We start from the raw sequence: 22093 nt of genomic DNA, 5'->3' as shown, positions 1-22093 counted from the left end.
TCAGGTCTCAGAACTACTAGGTGAATTGTCATATTTTCATGGCTATAACCAGAAGATGAAAAGCCTTAGGATTCAGCAGTGGTTATGTATGCAAGGAACAAGAGAGGAAGTGTATCCAGAGTGTCTCAGTCTCCATCCCTTCCCTTCCCCAGCAGACTCCCTCAGCCTGCTCCCCCAACTCTACCTCTGATTTTGTGCCAGCTATCTGAGAATGAGGGCATTATCTGAGAATGAAGGTTACCTGAAAGTGCAAGTTATCCAAGGGCTGAGAGGTATCGGGTTGTACAGGATAATTGAGGGTCTACTTTCAAGCTTTTGTACTTTTAAAGAGGGTTGGCTTTTATTCATGATATCACCTAGTTAATGATGTATATTTTATTTAATTGTAAAAGTTGGGGTAAGAATTGATTTAGCCAGATGATGAGGCTGCTAGATTAGAAACCTTCCCTGGAATAAATCTAGAATATCTTCTTCTTGCCTTTATGTCTTGCCATGCAACTCTACATCATCTCTGCCTGTTACTGTGATTTCCTGTCCTTAGACCAAAAAACAACAAAGATGATACACGGTGCCTCAAAGTAGAGACAAACTGGTCCAGGGAGAGGCTGGGGCAACTCCCTTTCCCTGCAGGAGTCACTTGGTTGAAGCCATCAAAACTGCATAGGTGTGAATGAGACTTGGTCTGAGCTAGTTCTAACAGTCAAAAGTCAACATCTTTGGCAAAGGAAAACAAGTGGTTGGCTGCTTTATAGGTTATTTACATTGCTTATGTTGTGTGAATATATCAAAATCTGAAATCTGCAGTTGATGATTACACTGGTGAATAAGTCAACACTTAGTAACATCAGCAGTAGCTCTCCTGAGCACATTTTGTTATTTTTTTCTGGTTATAGCAATATTGCAGGTTTCTGGCCAGGATCAAGAATATTTCTAGAAATGTACACTTAAAGTGCCCTTGCTTAACTCTGTTAATTTTGGCTGGTTACTACTTTCTGTCTTTCCTTCTAATTTTTCTTATCCCTTTGTTTTCCCCAGCAGAGGTGATGGTGACAAGAACAAGCAGCTGCCAGTCAGACAGCAGTGGGTTCATGGAGGAGCTGCCAGAACCTGTAGTTTTACAAGTAAGAAACAAGCAATAGTTGTTGGTAGGTCTATAAAAACTCTGTAACCCTAGCACAAGTAACATAAAAAAAGTCATGGAGTTGTGAAAGCTTCATGAAAACAAATTCATCCTCCTAGAAAACCTCAGAAGGTGAGAAGCTTTCTCAGAACTTTGTGCAACTCTTCCACCACACTAATGCAAGATTTGTGCAAGGTTACAGGCATTAGAGAAGAAATATTACAAGAATCTTTGATTCTTTGGTTCATTGGGTATTTAAAGATGTATTTAAAGATGTCCTGGGCAAAGGTGCCCAGGGCAAAACAGTGGTGGGCAAACCAGTGTGCTAGAACAAATGTAAGAACAATTCCTCTTTTTTTTTTTTCCCTCTTCAGAATCCATCTTTGTCAGGAAAGATTAATTTTATTTCTGATATCCACAATCAAGAAACAGCTCTGTCACATAGGACAATTTTTCCTATGTTAAATCAAGATTTTCAAAAAAAGCCAGATGATTGTGTTGCTAAGGTCTTCATCACAGCTTGTGAAAGCATTTTGACAGTACCTACATCAACAAAAGCATGCAGTGACCAGGGAGAAGAGACTCATCTGCTGCTGACTGCAGAAAATGGCAAGTATCAGGCCTATAATGCTCAGCCGCAGACTTTTGTACAAGAAATGTTATGTGACATGGACAAGAAAGAAGATAAAACTGGAAGAAAGCAACTGGAAAAAGAGGAGTGCATAAAAGAGCATAGTCCTTGTTTTCAGGGTGATACTCAGGATGAAGGAGATCCTAGCTCCTCAAAATTTGATCATCATTTATATTTTAGTACAGAACACAAAAAGGTGAATGTAACCTTCATTGAACCGAGTGATATAAACCCTGCAGGCATCAGTGAGAGCAAAATCAGAGGTGAAGATGAAAGTGAGAGGTGCCTGACTGAAAAGGACGTTGGAGTTCCATGTCATGAAAGTGCCCATCAAGGTTGTACAGGACATGTTAAAGGACCGTGGTGGGGAGTGGAAGTGGTCAGCAAAGATGGTACCCTGCTTTCAGTGAATGAGGTGACAAATGGGCAGAAGTTCTGCAAAATGGAGGGTGATTCAAAAAACACAAGATGCTTCCGCAAAAAGGGGCTTACAGAAACTCCACAGCAGGGCTCAGCAGTGCAAAGTGGGAGCAGTGCTGCTTCAAGATGTTCTCTGCAGGTATCTCAGAGGCATCCCTCCTGCCTAGTGGAAGGGCCTGGATTAAGTTCATCTGAAGGTCAAGAGACTGGTAGCATAGGGGAGATGTTAGGTGACAACAAATCAGAACAGGGAGACACTGTCCAAAATGGTGAAATGGCTTCTGCTCCTCTGAAATCTGTTACTGTTCAGATGCCTTCAGGGCTGGAGTTTACTTCAAAGGTGAAGTGCACAGGGCAACATGCTCCTGTCAGTGAGAGCCTTGCTAGGGAAGATCTTGTGGACTTCTCTGACACGTTAGTGCACCACTCCGAGAGTGGTCCTCTCATTTGGTCAGTCCCAGGGACTTCAAAGGATGGTGTGAAGCAGACCATGGAAGCCTCCAGCCAAACTGACATCCACGCCAGGAAACCCAGGGGGCCACCACTGCTCCATCCACCCCATAGTCACCTGACAAAATCAGCCTCTCTTGACACTGTGCTTTGTGGCAAATACAGGTCACACTACTGGGGTGAAGCCTCTGGTGCTGGGGGTGCACAGGGCAGTTGCTGCTGCCACTGCTGCTGCTGCCATGGCTGCTGCCCGTGGACCTTCCCTGTGGGTGCCTCTCCTCATCGCCCTGTGGGCTGCTGCTCGAACCGTGCCTCCACCGAGCTGCAGCTCTTGAAAACGCTGACGCTCCTACAGGACACTGCAATGCATAATCTTGCTCCGGTGAGTAGGTTTCTTTGTATAGATGGACAGCTGACACGAGCTAAATGCACAAGCTGCCTTTTCCTTTTCTCTCCTGCCATGCTTGCTTCTTTAGTGAGATGTATCTTGGGAATGTAACTGAGAAAATGGATGGGGAAAGAAGCATTCCCGTCTGGACAAAAATGGCGAACAGATCTGTGTACCTTCAGTTTTGTTGGGCTGCTTCTTTTAGTAACTTATGTACATCAGTTCAGTCTGGTTGTACATAACTGATGTTATGTACATCAGTTCAGTCAAAATGGTTACTGTGAACTGAATGATAAAGTTTACAGGTCAAATGAAGAGCTGAGAGATGAGAATGAGTTTCAGTGAGTTCCTGTAAATCAGCTGAGTTACAGTAACTGAGTAACTTACTGGACTGCAGAAAATGGAAGGTTATATGGTTTAGTGTAATCCTTTTTAATGAGAACTCATTTAGTTTATATTACTTAGTGTTTTTTAAAGACTAACTGTGAACACCCAGATACATACCATAAGCCAAACTGCTCTAAATCAAAGTGAATTGTGACTTCTCAGATCCTCAAGCCATTTTACCATAATAGAATAAGAAGCTTGCATTAAATCTGAAGTCCCACTAAGATGAATATTTGTAATAAAAAACCACCAATACTAAAATGTCACCAGATTTTTATTTCTTTGTTCAGAATTGCTGAGAGTTCCCAAAAGTTGTGAAAGACTCAGGCTGTGTTGGGGAAGAAAGCAATGAAGGGAGTCAGGAGTGGCTTTTGCGTTCTGAGAAAAACGTGGAAGGAGCAACATACCTCCTGCTGGTTTGCAGGTGTTTCCATTTTTCCTCGTCTCTTTGCTCTTCATAATGAAATGAAACTTGAACTGTTGTACAAATTGGGGAAGAAAATTATTAGATAAAAGTTCCAGAAAGTGAAACTGGTGAGTTTTATGCTGCCACAGCACTCAATATATAAATCTGCAATGTCTTGTCTTTGAACAGTATATTGGAAAATAAGTCTTTGTCAGCTATCTTGCTGTGGCCACAAGATGGCAGTGAATCAGTACCTTACGCTGGACTGGGAAGCCTTTTCTCGTTGATTGACTATTATTTTATCACTCTTCTAATAGGGGCTAATAGTGATTTGTCTTCCCCAGTCTGTGGACAGGGAATGTGGGAGGAACAGACTTTGCACCGTACTGTTATCCAAAATCTGTTCTTGGGGATATGGTTCCACACTCAAGTCACTGTGCCATAAGCGAGTAAGTTTACTAAATATTAGCTGCTCTGCAGAGATTACACCTATGCCTACTTTGTACTTTGCATTAAAGGTAAGGTAGTTTCTACATCTTTTAGTGAGAGAAGCGCATTCAGGTTACGTCCCATTTACCTACGGCATGCATGGGGAATGCAACCACCACAGAGCAACTGTTAGACAGTAAATTTACCCTGTTTGCACGCACCTTAACTTAAACAAGGTCTTGCATGAAGGTAGTCCTGGAACAATTAGTCCCCCCTCCATCCTTGCTGAGCCTGAACTCTGAATAAATCTGTGTGAACTCTGAATAAATCTATGTGAACTTGTGCTCTGCGATATGCTCAAAGAGTCAGTGCCAGGGGAGCTGCCCATACCTCATCTATAAGGGCTGACACAACTTTTTACCAAACCTACCGACACTGTGCCTCTTGTATCTTTTGCATGGTGCTTTCTAGATTTTTGTTAGCCTTAAGGAACAAACTAGAAATTTTTCTGTGGCCCATTGACTTTTTCCCTAGTGACCTGAATGACAGGAGCTCTTCATTTGGGCATGCTTTTTTGATGGCTAGAAGTCCTCGCTCTGCTCTGATTTGGCAGTGGGTAGAAGAAACCATGATTACTGTGTGGGCACTGCTCACTTGGACCCCACACACTCCCATCTAGGAACAAGAAAACTGTCTGAGGATCAAGATTAAAGTTTGGGGTGAGGGGCAAATGAGCAATCAGCCAACACTTAATCTCAAGGTGCTCATAACACATCTGACTGCCCAGACCCACAGCATTAAGAGCACCAGCTGAGCTCCACATGGACACCTAGGAGAGCTCACCTCTGCTGCAGTCACAGGAGTGTCCCTATCAAACCACTATTAGTCTCTAATTAGCCCTTTCTGGTGCAATTTCATGGCTGTTGGGGCTAGATTTTTTAATTTACTGCTATGGGACGGTTTCTCCCTGGGTCATGCACATCAGGAGTGTGCCTGACACAGTAGTTGCATTGAAATGGAGATTGAGAACGAGGTTTCTCAAATGCCTGGGGAGCATCTTTTGCCCCCTAGCTGAGGCTGGTCACCCAGCAGGGAGGGCTTCCTCGTGTTTCAGGCCTTGCTGGGACTGAGGGACACATTTAAGCACACAAACATGAAGACATCGTCAAAGGACGTGATTGCAGGAATCCAAAGAGATCGGCCATTTCTATGCTTTGCAAACATGCCTCTTGTTCCCTGTCAGTTGCAGTGGTCAGCAGTGGAGTGCAGGTTTCTACACTGTCTTCCCATGGCTTACAAGAGGCCAAAATGTGCCAAGATGGGAACATGCCAAACACCTTCTTGCACTTAGAGCAGTTTCAGTGTAAAAGGGGAGCATGTTTTCAGAAGGCAGATGGTATTGTCTCCAAAATCATTTGCATGATGCTGTCTGCATTACCGCCCTGAACAAGGTGTGAAAAGTCAAGGAAAAGTCTTTAATGTGGCTAGAAACTTAGACATTTCAATGTCACTAGTGGGCCGCCATTGTATTTGTTCTGTGCTACAAAGTACTAACTCACAAATCTTCTTACCATTTTTGACATACTGTTCCTGCTCATTCATCTCCCCTGCCTTGAAACATTCCTGTTGTAGGTGGCTACATCAGGGTAGATGCAGATGATCAGTCATAGACACCTTCTCTCAGTGAAGAGTAATGTTCACAGTTATGGCATAGATCCTCTGACCTATTACAGATGTCTACTTTTGGATCAGAACATTTGCTCTGCAGTAATTGCATGTACATCTGTTGCAGTAAATGTCTGCATTTGGTTAGATAAATCAAATTCTAGGTTTCTAATTGGCAATAGATGAGAAATTATCAGTGTAACACTTAGCAGAAACGATCAGGAAAGACACTTTTTCTTCTCATAGTTCTTATATAACTTCCCTCTCTCCCTCTTTCTCCTTTTCAAAACAGTTTCTAACTTCCAGTGGACAGTAATTTAACCTATCATTAACCCATAGCAACTCATCCTGCTCAAATATAATGTCTGACAACAGCGCAATAACATCAGAATTTGGCACATTGTGTCAGGTCTTTGATCAAAGTCCTTTTCCTCTTCAGTGACAAAAATGAAATTCTCACTGGCTCGAGTAGTGCCAGCACGTAGTCCTACGTGCTTTAGGAGAAAAGGTGGTGACTGGGATGCGAGTGATGCGCCCAGAGCAAACTCACTTGAACTGCCATCTGGAGTTTCACAGCAGCTGCTCACAGAGTCCCTGTTGTGTGGGTAAGAGGAGGACCCATGCCGTTCAGGCTTTCAGCTTCAAACGCACTTCACATGGAAGTACTCAAAGAAAAGTAGTAAAGTGGGGTGTCTTCTTGCTTTTCTGTGTAGCGTACCCTCCATGAAATAGAAGCGATGAAGAGCTCCTGCCAGCACTTCCAGGAGAAGCTGGATGAGATTGAACAGCACCTGACCGAACAGCAGGTGCTGTTTTCCAGCACAATGCCAGGTGAAGGAAGGTAATGGCAGCCCAACACACATTATCTAAATCTAAAGCTAGCATCAACAACAGCCCATGGGCACGTTGTGCAACCCGTCTGGTCACTTGTGTTACCACAGCACTTCTGGTCAGTGAGGTGCAGCTTGTCGTCATCCCGCAAGTGGAGGAGAAATATATTGTGATGTGATTTTTGCTCAGAGGAAAGTCCAGCTTCTCTCCACACTGTTCAAGGCTCTTAAACATGAGCGTTTTGAAGAGGAAGATTGCTCCATAGACACAGGCTAGATTTTTAGTGTGCGACTACTGTATTTTAATAGTAATAGGAACACAGGAACAGATCTCAGTCAGCTGGAGCTCAGTGTCCCAGGTCAATGCTGTGTTCAGGGAAGGAGGTGGGAGCAATCTCTGGCAAATCAGTCCCTTTAGGCCATGTACTTAGCACTCATGATCAATGGGGTGATGATACAGGAAAAATTGAACTAGCTCTTCATGGACTCACCCCCAGTTCACAGGGCTTACCGAGAAGCCTCAGGTTCACAAAAAGTTACTAGGGACTTCCAGTCTTGAGCTGCCTGAAAGTAAGGCATTTATGCAGCTGCCTGAAAGTAAGGCTTTGTGCTGGCAATAAATCAGAAGTGATAAACCTGCCCAGACTCAAGCTGGCTCTGCAACTACAATGTGTTTAATCTTGCAACTGGGATAATCAAAGAAATGAGAGTCAAGCAGACAAGGGCTGTTACTTACTATTTTGTAAGGTATCCTGCGATCATGGGTAAAAACAAGACAGCAACAGAGGGAGATACAGGCGTTATGCTGATGCTGAGGAAGAGGAGGGTGTTCACTGCTCACTCGAGTGTGCTTTCACTGCTGTCCCTACAGGGAGGAAGGCAGACACCTGCAACTCTTACGGCGAGCCGTTCGTCGGGAGGTTGCAGAGCTGGAATTTCGGCTGAATGATCAAGCTTGCCAGGTCAGGGAGGGGATCCTTATGGTACGTTGCACAAGCCACTGCTCTGGGTCATGTGGGGAGAGTTTAAGCCTGTCCTGCTATTCAAAGTGATAATTCTGAGGTACATCTGAATAAACCTTTCAGTGCCAAGAATAGGGTTTCCGATAACAGACTTAGAGTTTACGTCTTTGGCTCTCTTTCTCTTTGACTATGCTGCTTGAGCTCAATCGCCCAGGAAAAGTGCTGATACTTATAGAAGTGACTGTACTCTCCTCTGCTCTATAAAGGTCCCATGATTTCCAGAATAAAGTGATAGGCAGCCTACAGAATTACTGATAAATGGTTACTGGTCTGGTTCTTTTCTGGAATAGCTCTCCATTTGATAAGGAAAGGTAAAGAAAACATGATCAGGGGATCAGTTACTTGTCCTTGATTCCTCTCTGACAAACTTGGGTTAGAGGGTCAAGACTGCAATGATCACATATTGAAGTCCATTTGGAGATTTTTTGCATTAGGCAATTAGATCTATCTGTCGGAATAAAATGCCCTTTAGGCCTTTCTCCTCCTTTTTATGGCAACTTCTCCTTTGCCAGATATTGCATGTCTTCTTCAGACCAAGCAGAAGAAGTAGGCATGCTTCATATACTCTTGTGTATCCTGCTTGATTCCTTTTATTATATTTTTATTACTGCAATATGCTTTTCCTTCTATTTTCTCTGCAGCAGCTGGACCAATTACTAGTAGAACAATCCCATCTGTTTTCTGAGCTCGGACTCTCTGATTGGAAGGGAGAAAGAAAAGCCCAGAATAAACAAGCATTTCCAGATGCTGCTGACACCGCGCATCCTCAAAGTGGGTGCTCAGAAATGATGCTCCAAAGAGCTCCTAGCAAAAACACCACAGCAACAGGCTCACTCTCTGCCCTGCAGCTGGGGACACCTCCAACGCAGTTTCCTACCAGGACAACAACTGAGACGAATTCAGCCGAGTCTGACCAGCTGGAGCTCTCCACCAGTAAAAAGGAAATAAAAGGACCCCCCCAAGCAAAAATGGACTTTAAGGCATTTTTACACAATGTAAGGAGATGTTTCAGTCTCATTCTCAAGGCTTTAAGTGGAAGGGATCGCTGACCTGCAATGCGGTTTTACTATTGTGTCTCACTGGCACAGCCTAGGTCAGGACCCTTTCCCACTAAGCCATGCGTTCATCCGAAGGGATGGAGCCGTGTTTCAGGGCACTTTCAGTCTGCATAGGCAACACAGGTAGAGCTGGGACTGGACCCGCCTTGATATTTCTCGGTAAGCTGTGGCAATGATCTTAGATGCTCCAGAGAGAAGAACATATAAATACATGAAAGGTATATGCCTGGCTTGCTTGAACTTTGAATGCAACTGCTTGACTAATTAGTATATTCAACCCTCTCCCACCATGTGAAATTAGTAATTTATGGCTTCAATTTGCAGAGACAATTATCCAGTTTTACAAGGGCAGTCAAGGCAGTGAACTGCAAGGTTTGTTGTTTTTCTGAAGAAATTAAAAGTCAGCGTTTCTGACTGATCTCACAATGTAACCATAAAAATTTTTTTGCCTGCCTTTCTGAGTACGAAATATGCCTAGAAAATCTCTTAGATAGCTGCCTTATCATTTAATGGTCTCTTCCACCTAAGCATGTGTCCCAATTTTTAAAGGATTGTTCATTCTCTTAAATCACAGAATTACAGAATCACAGAATTGTGTAGGTTGGAAAAGACCTTTAAGATGATCAAGTCCAACCGTAAACCAAATGAACAATTAGGGTTAAATTCTGCATAAACTTCATGTAAACACCATCGGAGGGAATGCTCTTTATTGTAGTCTTATACCACTTTCTTGATTTATGTTGACATTATCAAGCAGAATCACATTCTTTAGCGCACAGTTCAAAGAATGAGAACCATAGGCAGTGAGGAACAAGGAACTGAAATATTTGAGATCATGTTTTGTCATCTTTTGTACCCATTTCCTTTTAAGACTAGTCTTGGTCATTCTCATACAAAGAAAATAACACTTTTTTCCCTTTTTTTCCAGTTGAAGAAATCTTTCCAAAATTCTTTAGGTAATGATTCGCCAGAAGGAAAAGACTGACGGAGGACAGACTGATGGATTTTCGTTTTAATAATTGTGGCCTTTTTCCTGAAACGCATGGTATATCACAGAAACAAATGAACACAACATTGCATTATAGAAGGTTCTGATCACAGCAGTTTCATTTGCAATGAGATGACTGGCCAGAAAAGCAGGCATTTTTAAAGGATGTTTCAAAGAGAGGCACTATGTATTTTGTTATTCTGTGATTGCAAAACTTACTACGCTCCTATTGGCAACCACATGGGACAGGGCTGTTCTTTGCAAAGTCATTTGAAAGGAAGAGGAGTGGGCTTATTTTTGAGAAGAAACTGAAGAACTTGCAGACAGCCCAGGAGATACCACTAGAAGGTATTCTCCTTATACCCAGTTATTTTAACACAGTCCTTCAACCAACCAATATTAATCCTCAAGCCCAAACTACCTTGTATAGTCCTAGCCACTTTCTAGCTTTTAACTTGCCTCTGACTAATTTTATGAGGCTTGTATCTACTGTCAGTATCAAACCAGAAGTTTACTGACAGTGTATAAAATGTTAAATACCGGCTCTGTCAAACTATTACTGTGGATAGCCTCCTGGCTGTCCTCTTCCTTTCATATTTTCTTCACATAAATCCAGTCAAAAACAAAACGATATTAGAAACACAAGATTTTCTACATTATAAACCTTGAATCAGAATCCTGGTTCAGTTTTCTGGGGAGTTCGCAGAGCCTGGATTCATGCAGAAAAAGCCATGAGAAAAGACCTCTTGGCTTTGGATCACAGCAAAGAAATTCAACTGGTTCATTTTCAAAGCAGTGCAGTTTGTACTACTGCTTTCAATTTAGCACTTCCCAGACTATGAGATGTCCTACTGGCTTGTTTGTTTAATGCTCCAGAGGAAATTTAGGTGTCATTTAGGCTTTGGTGTCGCAAATCACAGCTCTGCGAAGGTGCAAATAGAAGTAGCATTTGCACATGTTTAAGGAGAAAATGGAGTCAAACATGCTGAGCAGCCTCAAGGTTCCCTGCACCTCCACGTTTCCACAGATGTTCAGGGTAATAAAATGGTTGAGGGAGAGAAGTACATAACATACGAACTGACAAGATCCTCCACAGTTTGCCGGGCCATTAATTTTACTGGTTGAAATTTGCCCCTTTCTTGAGACCCCGCATGGGATTTGTACACCACTTCCACACTATCAAGTGTTTAAGAGTTTATACGTCAAGATTTGTGATTGTTACAGTATCTTCAGGCAGCATGCAAACAGGACTAAAGCATCCTTCACCTAAGTTTTGGTGGAACAAGCAATAAATTTGGCTTAGTATTTTCTCTCTCCACTGGCTTAGGAACTGCACTTGCAGATGTTGTACCTCAGTGTGTGGAGGAAGGCAAATAAAGAGCATGGTGAAGGATGTACAATGATGCCAGTGCTGAAGGTCTCCTGAAAGAGAGGATGGCTAAGAAGCTTCCTTACCTCAGCTGTACCAGGGCTGTGATTCCTCCCATGAAGCAAGATGGTTTTTGCAAGTGTCACTGCAGCATGATGCATAAAAGCTCTGTAGGTCTGTGATGCTGCAACCACTGTCTGCCTGTCTTATGTCCATGTCTACAGAAGATGGTATTGGCAGGTGGCAGCTCTTCTTGATTAGAAAGATCATGCGGGACGTCTGGCACTATTTGATTTCTACCATTTGTATTCTCAACCAGGACTGAATCTGACTACTACTAACAAAACTTTCCTGTTTGAGTAGTCTCTAGATGATTGGTATGTGCAATCCCATTCCTCATTTCAATTTAATTATAGAATAATCTCATGCAAGCTATGGACAAGCTAGTGTTCCCCCACTTAGACACCCACAAATACTGTTACCTTGAACTTGTTTGCCTTTATAGCTAGGTAACCTTTGAAGCCCTTGATGTTGTTCTAACAGTTAAGCTGTAACCTTGTAGCAATAAAATACATACTAAACAATGGGAAAAGGAAAAATCTTCTGACTTATCCTAGAGCACAAGTGGCATTTCACTTCATAATTCCTCCAAGCATGTTACAAGGATGGCTGGACTATGCCTTATAATGCTGCTGTTGAAGATGGGAGAGAAAACATGCAGTAATTTTGTGCTCAGGAAAGTCCAGGGTGAGCGTGGGAGCCAGCTGTGCACCCACTTAACCTCACAGTGTTACCAACCTTTTAAACTCTATCATTTATTTCCCTTTAGGGCAGTCATAAGCAAATATGGTGAGAAACTTAATGATAACTCCAGAGAATTAATGAAATAATAACATATCTGATTGAGTATCATAATTGCTCTAGCTAGCTACAACCATACAAATTAGCTTGCAGGCGCACAAGGCAGCGGGTCATATCTTGGTGGGGGGAGAGGGCTACATTACTTGTGAAAAGCATTAGCCCTAAGCGGTTTGCAAGTTTGAAATCTGAAGAAAACTGACCCTGTGACACTGCAGGACTTCTGACAAAAAAAAAAAAGGAAAAGGAAAAAAAAAGGAAAAAGAGTAGGTGGAGAAACTGAAGTATTTGAGCTAAAGAAGCTAAAGACTGTTTTCCTCCGTATTCCACCTCTCCAAAACTGAAACAGGTAGAACCATTGGCTCTGTTTCACAGGACTGTTGAGGCCCCACAAAGGTCCATGCGATATAGCTCAGACCTGCTATGGAAAAGGGTAAGATGCACAGGGTGCAGGTATGTTACAGCAGTGGTTCTTCTCCCTGCTCTCCAGTGCTCTTTTGGCATCTCTTGCCTGCAGAAACCTAAAACCGCCACCTGAAATCCTTGTAAGTCCCTGTTAAAGGCTCAGCACTTCTTTTGCCCCGGTCACAATTTCTGGAGTAGAAGGGCAACATGCAGCCTTACCAACGCAGGAGGGAGGAAAGGAGGGGGACAGCAGGGGAAGTCAATTTAAAAATGGTTCCCTAACAAAGATAGAAAATTCAAAAATTAAAGCCTGCTTTTGCCCACCCTAGTTCAGTAGCAATTTGTGTCACTTGGATTTTACTTCTTTTGTCATTGTCTTCTGCCTTCATTGGTTTTCCCTGATGCCCCATAAATCTTTAAACCCTGAAGCTAAAAGAGGCTGCATTGTGCACCAGCTTGAATATTGATTTTGCTAGAGAGTATAAAATCTAGAGAGATAATAAGGAAATCCATCTAAGGTACCCTGCCAAGGGCTCCCATTAGTTGCTTTACCAGACATCAATTCAATAAACCCTCGAGAGCAGCACATGAATAAACATCAGAGCCTCTCTGGCATGTTAATGCATCAGTTGCCTAATTGTCAATGCTGCCAACAGACTCCAAGAAAAGTACTATCTTGGGAGTTCAGCCCCTTCCAACTTCAAGTCCAAAGAAGATTTGACACTGGCTTAGAAGGCAGGGCTCAGGAGAGGGGGCGTGACAGCCAAATAACATGGGCACGGCCGCCTTAAGCGGGGTGCTGACCTCCTGCTGCGCGCACAGCCCAGCTCTACGCAATCTGGGCATGTTGCCTCCGTGTTGCCTCCCAGTGCGTGGTGATGAGGTGCCCCAGGTCAGGCCCAGGGCTTTCCCTGTGCACGACTGGAATTTGTGTTTGAAAAAAAAAAAAAAAATAACAGAGAGTCTCAAATCTTGGCCTCAAGCAATAGGAATAAACTGGCCCTGAGCTGCTAGCTATGAACGACTTTTCCTCTAGGGCTACCAGCGAGCCCGGGTGGCAAGAACCCGGCATCTTATTCCAGGCTCTACCATGTGTTTTCCCTGTGACCAGGGCCTTTTCTTTACCCCGTGGGGACCCTTATTCCTGGCACAGCTTCTTTCCGTCTTATCTAATGAGGTTTTAAATTCCTCGCAGAGATGTTATTCTCTCCTAATGTGTTCATACGGTGCCTGGCACAATAGGGGCCTAATATCAGTTGGGACCTCTACTTGCTGCTGCGATAATAATTTTATGAGCAGCCTTTCATTAAGATCCATTGCTACTTAAGAAACAGCTGCAGTGTCACTTTATAAGGCTGTTGACTGTTTTAACTCCCTCTGCTCCAGAAACAAGGTTTTGATCTTCCCCGTAGAAATGGATATGGGCGAAAGAGGCTGAAGCATGAACAAAAAGGCAGTTTTGCTAACAAACGGGAAAATTCAGAATCAGAACATCTGAGACTTCCAGGAATTAAAGGAATGTGAAACAACGTTGTTCTCACCTCACCTCGCTGGAGAGGTGCATTTGAATCCATCCATCTTCATTTCATTCTTTTCCATTGTCTTTCAATTGGCGCATCACTCACTCAATTAGCACAGATCACAGCTAGTAAGAGGGACACAGGTGTGTCCCACTGAGGCTATTCAGCCTTAATATGGGAAACATTTATTACCCTGACAAATAATGCAGAACACAGGCAGCCTTTTCCTGGTATTTACACACACACACACACACACACACACACACACACACACACACACCCCGCCATTACAATACAAAAGCAGCCTGTTAGGACATTGGAGCTTAGAGTTAATAGTAGTCACAGAAGTAGTGAGGAGGTAAGAAGCAGGAGATCCAAAGAGTCGGGAGCTAAGAAGTTTTTTTTCCCCACCTGTTATCCTAAGGGAGTGTGAGGGCTCCCTGGGGCCTCACCTGAAGATGTGGACACATGTATCCCTTGCATGTCGCTGGCAAGCTCTGGCCCCGTCACCCGCAAAAGGCTTCTGCAAATACACAGACAGGTAAAATATTCCTGCTCTCCTGTGCTCTCTGCTTAGCCAGCTGCCTCCAGGAATGGCTGTAGTAAGCCTTTATTAGAGGGACTTTAGGTAAAGCAAGCATTTGCCAAGGTTGGTAGGCTGCCAGGGGTCCCAAAAAGGAGCAGGATGAAGGTCCTTGGTGGTGAAGAAAACTGTGATGCTCACCTTGGCAGTCCTATACTCCATCCCATTTCAATTTCACTGTATGAATTTTTGGGAAATTGCTTTAGGTCAGCTCCCAGCCTGTGAAGATACAGTAAGATACCCCTTTCACAACAAGTAGAGCTTCCTTTACAACAGACAACTCAAGTCAAGCTATTGTAGACCTACTGGGAAACAAGGGGTGTGGGGGGAGAAAAGTCTGTAGTTAAGTATTATCTTGCCAGTGAATTAGCTTTTTAAATGTTGTGTGGACTTTCCAGAGGTTTTTCTAAGCTACTGACAGAGAGAGAAATTATGGGGAGTAGGAAATAGTTATAGTCACTTAGGGGGGGAAAAAGAAAAACCTCATTACTTGAAAACTAGGGTCTATTGTATCAGTGACACTTCTGTCATGTCCTGCATAAGGGCTCCACTGCCCTTAATTTCTGATCTACAAGGAATAGCAATAATGAGAAAATGTGACTCTTGTTACATCAAGAGAGCTGTTCCAGATCTAGAGTTGCTCTAATCAGAGCAGAGCACATTGGAAGCGGGGTAGCCTGGACTCCTCACATCCTTGTCCCATTTAACAAATAGAGAAGTGGAAGCAAGGGCACCAAAGTCATCCCAAACCAGGCCAGGCAAATGTGAGAGACACCTTTCTCAGGCTTGGGTTTCCTGCTGAGCTAACCCATGGAGGAGTGAGAGTGTGTGTGTGTGGCCACGGGTGCAAGGGGAGCTGGAGTGAGATGTCCAGGGAAATCTGGAGCAGCTGGTGCCAAAGAAATCTCATTCTGGGAGCTGATGCAATAGCCTTGTGGTGTCAGGAGGCTGTATCCAGCTGTTGCCTAGCCAGCCCATTCTCAGAGATGGGCACTGGGAAGCAATTGCTGCCAAAGCACGCAGCAGCTGGGCTGACTACCACCCAAGCAGGAGGTGAACAAAGGGGATTGTGAGCAGCACGGGGGAAATGTAGCTGTGGATGGGACAGGGGAATCTGAAAACAAGGGGCAGACAGAGAGAGAAATGGAGAAAGAGCAACAGTTGAGCAGGTATAATGAAAATGAGAGGCCTGAAACTAGACAAAGGAGGGATGAAGCAGAAGTTCATCTATGTGTAGATTCATCTGTTTAAAGGTAGCCCAAAGGTATTAGTCCAATACATAGAGTTCCTTCAATGAAATAAGTAAGCTGACAGGCCTCACTCAGAAACCTGGGGAAATAAATTTGCTTCTTGCTCTTCCCAAGGACACGTATTAGCGCTTCAGGATCACAGACTAGCAAAGAGGTTAAGGACCATGGTCAGATTAAGACAAAGCACAGAAGAACAGTCAGTTTAAGGCCATCCAAGTCCTCGGTATAGCACCCAGTGGTTAGGAACATAAGATGGGCTACAGGGTCAGACCACCTGCGACAGGACTATATCTTTGACAGAGAAACTAGGAAATGTTTTTCAGGGAGACTCTAACTACTTTTTTGCAGGCTGCTCTCCTCATATGACCCCAGTAGCCACAACAGTTGGATAAGGGACATTAGAGTGTATGTTTCTGCCTGTCCCCTTTAGCATGTGTTAATGTTACAGAATCACAGGAAGACAGGTTGAGAAGGACCTCTTGAGATCATCTAATCCAATATCCCACTCAAAGAAGGACTAGCCTGCTGCCTTCTCCATTAGCATGTCTAATCCTTTTTGTACCCTCCTACCATGAGCTCCCACTACTTCCTGTGGGAACAAAGTCCAGAAATTTGCTACTTGCTATGTCAACTCTTTTGTTTTATCAGTTTTAAACTGATCTCCTACTTTTGATGAATGGCCTTTAGCTCTAGAACTGCAGGATTTGGTGCAAAAGTGGTCTGCATTCACCTTCTCCACCACTTTCCTGATTCTATAACCCTGAGGAGCCTAGTACCTCCAAACCAAAGAGCCCCGGCCCCTTTAGTCTTTTCTCTCTGGGCAGTTCCTCCATTCCCTTAATCTTTTCCACCCAGATCTAGCTGGATGCCAACAAAAGTTGTCTGGATTTTCAATGATGTCGTACATTTCTTTCTGAAGTTGTTAGAAATTCCAGTGAATTTTCTCCTCCAGTCCAATTTACAAAGTCAGCTTTATTATAGCTACTGATTTCTGCTGCCATTCTCCAATCTCACTGGAAAGAGCTGAGTCTGAAGCTGTTGCCCTCTTCTATCAGAAATATCCTAGAAGAGAGCCAAGAGTCCTTATGAATTTTGAGCAGAATCATCATAGCCCACAAACAAATGCTCTGCCTCAAGCTCTTTTGTCTCTTCTGAGCCTTTTTTCAAAGTTCAGCCCTTGCCAAATCCAAGTCTTTACTCAATTATAAATATTCCTCTCTCATCACTGGAAGTGTTATGGGAAACATAGTCTCTTCTCCTTATCAAAGTAAAAAAATAAATACATGGAAGAAGGAGGAGATGTAGCATTGACAAAAGATATGGGACTAGAATGAAGGCAGGAGGAAGAGAGAGAAGCACAGTGAGAAAGAGAGGGGGCTGAGGAGAAAAGCAGAAAGAGGAACAGAGTCAAACATGCAGGTGGCTGCAAACAGGAAAAGCAGGAAGCCTGGGTCCCTGTGCTTGTGTGCCAGAATGGTTACCACAAAAGGATACTCTGTCTTTCCTGGGAATCCATGAGGAAGTCAGGGAAGGTCACAGATGCTACTTGCCCACCTGATGCAGCTCCTGGACCGTAGGCACCTATCCATGCTGAAGAAAAGCCAGGGATAGACATCAGCAAAGCATCTGGTCAGAATGAGTTTGCAGATCCTGGCTAGGACTGGCAGATGGAAATGATTCTCCCCACGTGCTGTATGACTGTGCAGACACTTTTCTGTTACTGTTCCCCCTTAGTTTATAGTTTTACTCCTTCTTTACTCTTTTATTCTCTAGTTCTGCAATGGGAGCTCCACTGGGTTTTTTTTTATATCATATCCTCTTAGATTCAGTCTTTTTTTTGTGCTCTGTATTGTAGCCAGCCTGTCAGGTAAAGCTTTAGAGTCCACAAAGACAACCTCAGAGAGTCTCAGTGGGAATATTTAAGCAAAGGATGTGTTGGTCTTCTGCTAGGCGGCTAGCACTGTGAGATTGCAGTAAATTCAGTACAAGAGGGATAATGTTAACACAGTTAAGCATGAATTTAGACATGTCACTGCTAATCCCTAGATTAACAAGAGGGAAGGAAATGTGTCAAAATAATAGAGTACCTATTAAAAAGGCTGTAGAGACAGACACTGATCCATAGTTAGCACCGATAGATGACAGAACATCATCAGTGAAGCGTGAGCCGTCATCCGGCAACGCTCTGTTCTGCAGAAACCAGACAAGTTAGGGACTTATGTCAGACTCGCTGGGGGTTTCCAGACATTGAAAGAAAGAAATAAGGAAAGCAAATTTAGAAGAAAAACAAAATAATTTTTTTTTTTTTAAATCCTCACCTTAATTTGGGGTCTTTAGGACTCCATCCTTTTGTTCTCTGGGTCCACAGGGGAAGTGATGATCCAGCAGGGTACTCATATGAACTGTGTAAAATTGCTGTTGCAGTCACTGAAGCCCTTTGGAGGAATAAATTAATTACTCTCTTTAGATCATACAAGGAAAGAGGATAAAGGTCTCAGAGGAAGACAGGTAGGAACCCCAGAAGTCTAAGACAGCTAGAAAGACTCAGAGGCTATGTGAAACACAGGACTTCTCAGGCACTAATCCCATGCTGCTGATTTAGTTTATCAGCTAACAGCAAGTACATGAAACTCTGGCTAATATTGCTTCTTAATGTTTGTTAGTGGTTATGCTTTCCAGAGGGGAAAGGCGAGTGTGTAAGCTGGTTTTTAAAGATGCCCTGGGATGAGCCCGCCATCCTCTCGGGGCGGGGGGTTGTGGGAGAGTCGTGCTACAGCCCAGGGCAGCAGAAGGCAATGGTGGTTGGGACCAGCTCCTCGGCTCTCCCTGACTTCTGGACAGCATGCTTGGCACCAGCAAGAGCTCAGAAACCATTAAATGGAAAAAAAAAAAAAAAAAAAAAAAAGAAAAAAAGGTGGGGTGGGTGGTATTGTTTAATTGCCTTACAGTTTTGAGCCTCGTTCAAGAATTTCCCTGTAAGCAGGAGGTCTAGGAACTTAGCTGGATGTGTCACTCTGTATCTTATTAGGCAAGTAAGTGGCATAAAGTATTATGGTTTTGGGTATAAGATTGATGTGAAAATCAAAGAGGAACCTATGCATCCGTCTTGGGTATTTCTTAAGCTATACCAGCTTGCTGTCCTCTGAAGATGTCTCTTCCCAGCATTCATTAATAGAGCATCACCTTTCAGCAAAAGAAAAGGGTTTTTTGCAGTCTCCTATGAAATGTTCTAGGAGTTTTCTTACTTCTCCTTTCTGTGCATCTATGTTAAAATCTGCCTGTACTGTTCCAAAGAAGGTTACGTGTCTATTGTTGTTTTAAGGTACAAACTTGATATCTGATTATTTTTATAGCTTGGCTTCTTAATTATACCACTCCAAGAGAAACATTTCAAGGATAAAGATTAATTACTTTTAATGTTGCTTCATATTTGTTATGCTGCAGATAATGCTTGTTTTAAGTAAGTGGAAACAGGTGTGTAACAATTGATTAAATTAAATTAAACAAGCAAGTAGGGAATGAAATGTACATGGCTATTTTCAAGGAGAGATATTGTAAACGCTAATTAAGCAGCTGGAAATCAATAGCTACACAAAACTATTCCCTCTTCCCAATTTTATGAGATGGAGGAAGCCCTGATGTTTTCAATCATTACATTGTTATTTATACCTTGCTGAGGTATAAGTAAGAGGTGCCCATAACCAGGCTAGCCATGACTTGGACGCAGCCAGCTGAATTTTCTTATCTGGGCCCTTCTGAATCCTCCAGATGCCCAAGTAGCACCACTTTCACACTGCCCATTGATTCCCAAAAGAGAGAGTGACTTGTTCTGAAAGTGATTCACTTCAGACTAATTAGCAAAAATAATCCTCTATTGCCCTTCTGGCTAAAATTAAGTCCTTTTATATAAAATAAGGGATGGCTAGTACCTTTCCAGTGCTGAATTATGATGCAAGACTACTGTAAATTTTGTGTGTATATGAGTAAAAAAGACTTAGGGGAGAAACAGATTTGCAAAATTCTCCAAAGGCCTGAGTATTAATTTCTGCTCTTAGAGAGTCCCCATTAGCACTGACCTTCTTAATCAATAGATGTGCTCCCTGCAGAAGCACAGACAGGCTCTTGGCTTTTGCAACTAAAATCAGTTTGATGGCTTTTCTACTACTGCTAGCAGAAGTCAGCACAGCTAAGTTAGAGCCAGATGCTGCTTTCCAGTCTGTTTTGTGCAATCCTGTGCACAGCTCTTTACAAAGCTCCTAGCAGCTACCTACGTGCCGGCCCACAAGAGGCAACAAAAGGCTAACATTGGATGCACAGAGGATCCACAGCAGACAACTTGCCTCATGGGGTTGATTTCCTAGGTCTTCCCATGCTGGTTAAGGAAGGGGTTTCCCTGTACCCAATGGAGCAATGCCTGTGCTGGCTGAGGAGGGGGAACAGGTCCTGCTGCTCAGAAACTGGTGGCCAGCCCTGTCTGCCTAGCATTTGCATTCACAAAGCCTGGCTCTGGGGTCTATGGTAGATCATTAGAAATAGTAATTAAAAGTGTGTGGAGGAGAGAGAGATGCAGTCTTCTCCTTTTGTCCCTGGGGCCCCAGGAAAGGAAAGTGAAATAGGTTCAGTCTCCATCCTATGCACACCATCTCCCGCTAATCCTGAACCAAGCCTGGGTATATTTTATGGACAGGAGTGTGCTGTGTCACAGGGTCTGGATGGATGGAGCTGTTCCACTTGACACAAATAATTAGAAATTAATTGGAACACAGACTGGACTATGCCCACCCTTCCCTCCTTGCATCTTCCTACTACCACCGTCTCCTCTCCCTGCTGCTCTAACAGGGAAGCCATAAAAATACTGTTCCTGAGGAGGGTGACTTGGAGGGGCAGCAGAGGGAGCAGGGAGGAGAGGAGGCTCTTGTCCTCTCTCCTGGCTTTACAGGTATGCATCTGCAGCTTTTATTTTGGGTTGTAAATGTATCCACAGTTTTAAGTGGAAGGCTGGATTTACTGTCACCGGAGCACCTTCAGCAGGGAGCCACACTGCTGCTTTCACAAGGTCTTTGTTTGGTCCTCCTTCCGTGTGTATAGGAGCATTTGTGACAGTGGCTGTAGAAAGTGGGCACCCCGCTATTACTCTTCCACAAGATCCTCATGGAGGTTTGCTTGTGGCTGGAAACTCATGGTGCTTGGTTTAAACATGCGTCATACCGTTGGTGGATGAGAGTTTCTGTAATGAAAAGAGGGTTCAGTTCAACTTATTTTCAAAACCTACTTGCTGGAAGATCTGACCGCCTTTTCTGACATGTTTTATGTTAATAATTTCCTGGCCCTGCTGAACAAAAATAAGTCCTCCGTGGTCTCACTAGATCATTAAAAAAGAGAGGCAGCTCTCGCCTGCCTCTACAAAATTTCCTGATATTAGCAATTATTGTTCTGATGTTTCATCACTGATAAGTGGGAAACCTACCAAAGAATAGGCATTTAATTAAACTACAGGCAAAGAGGCATTTGATGGTTGGACACTGCTTGAATTGAAGCAGTCTTTATTAATGTAACTGAAATAGGTACTGGCCACTGCGTATCAGCTTCACAAACATTCCTCTCTGACATTACACTGGCATTGTTCTCTTCATGTAACCCAAATGGTCTCTTTTCACTATGATATTACTTCAGAAAAGACGTTTCCCCAATGCCCTGTGGGCTGAAATAGTAGTGCTGAAAGTGAATATGTGTGTGATTGCCCTCAGGGGAAGAAAAGTTGCCCAGTTCGTTCTGGTGATGTCAAAACTCTATGTGCACAACAGAAACTGTATTGCACTAGCTGATTAATCAAGCACATTTTCTGTGTATCGTGGCAATGCTCCTTATTCTAATGGCTGCCTCATTAGAAACATCTTTCTGGTAAGGTGCAAAATTTGCCTTTCTGAGACAATGGAGAGTTTCATCTCCTGAGGTCCAGACTCCATTGAAGTCACTCTTCTGGGAGAGTTTCCAGTTTTTATGTTGTGTTGGGAAATTAACTTTGTGCCATCTTAGCCCCATTAAACCAGTGGGAGTTTTGCCTTGGACTGCAGTAGAATTAGGATGTTGTGCACTCTATAATAATTGAACTGGAAATTATAGGAGCACAATCTTCCTTCTGCCCTATTAATGAGCTTAACAACTTGCTAGGAGCAAGCTTCTGCAGATAAGGAATTTGTGCAAGTATTTACACAAATCCCGCATGAAGCAAAGCTTATCTCTCGCTAATGAATGAAATGTAATGTACCCATGCTGGGCTCAGTGTTCAGCAGCTTGCTGCCAAATCTTCAGCC

The 22093-nt window shown here is 43.3% G+C and overlaps 1 protein-coding gene across 1 annotated transcript in view; it reads left to right on the top strand.

The window, feature by feature from the left end:
- Positions 1-13950, top strand: part of ITPRID1 (ITPR interacting domain containing 1) — a 38944-nt gene extending 24994 nt beyond the window's left edge. The window contains exons 6-11 of the mRNA XM_075495436.1: positions 1036-1121; positions 1495-3003; positions 6610-6737; positions 7598-7709; positions 8390-8743; positions 13813-13950. Coding sequence (XP_075351551.1) covers positions 1036-1121; positions 1495-3003; positions 6610-6737; positions 7598-7709; positions 8390-8743; positions 13813-13950 — 2327 coding nt within the window. The remainder of the gene's footprint in view (positions 1-1035; positions 1122-1494; positions 3004-6609; positions 6738-7597; positions 7710-8389; positions 8744-13812) is intronic.
- The last annotated feature ends 8143 nt before the right edge of the window (positions 13951-22093 follow it).

The sequence above is a fragment of the Mycteria americana genome, chromosome 2, assembly GCF_035582795.1.
Source record: "Mycteria americana isolate JAX WOST 10 ecotype Jacksonville Zoo and Gardens chromosome 2, USCA_MyAme_1.0, whole genome shotgun sequence".
NCBI classification, from domain to species: Eukaryota; Metazoa; Chordata; class Aves; order Ciconiiformes; family Ciconiidae; genus Mycteria; species Mycteria americana.
Note: the sequence above shows the minus strand (reverse complement) of the source record. Positions and strands in the feature narration are given on the sequence as shown.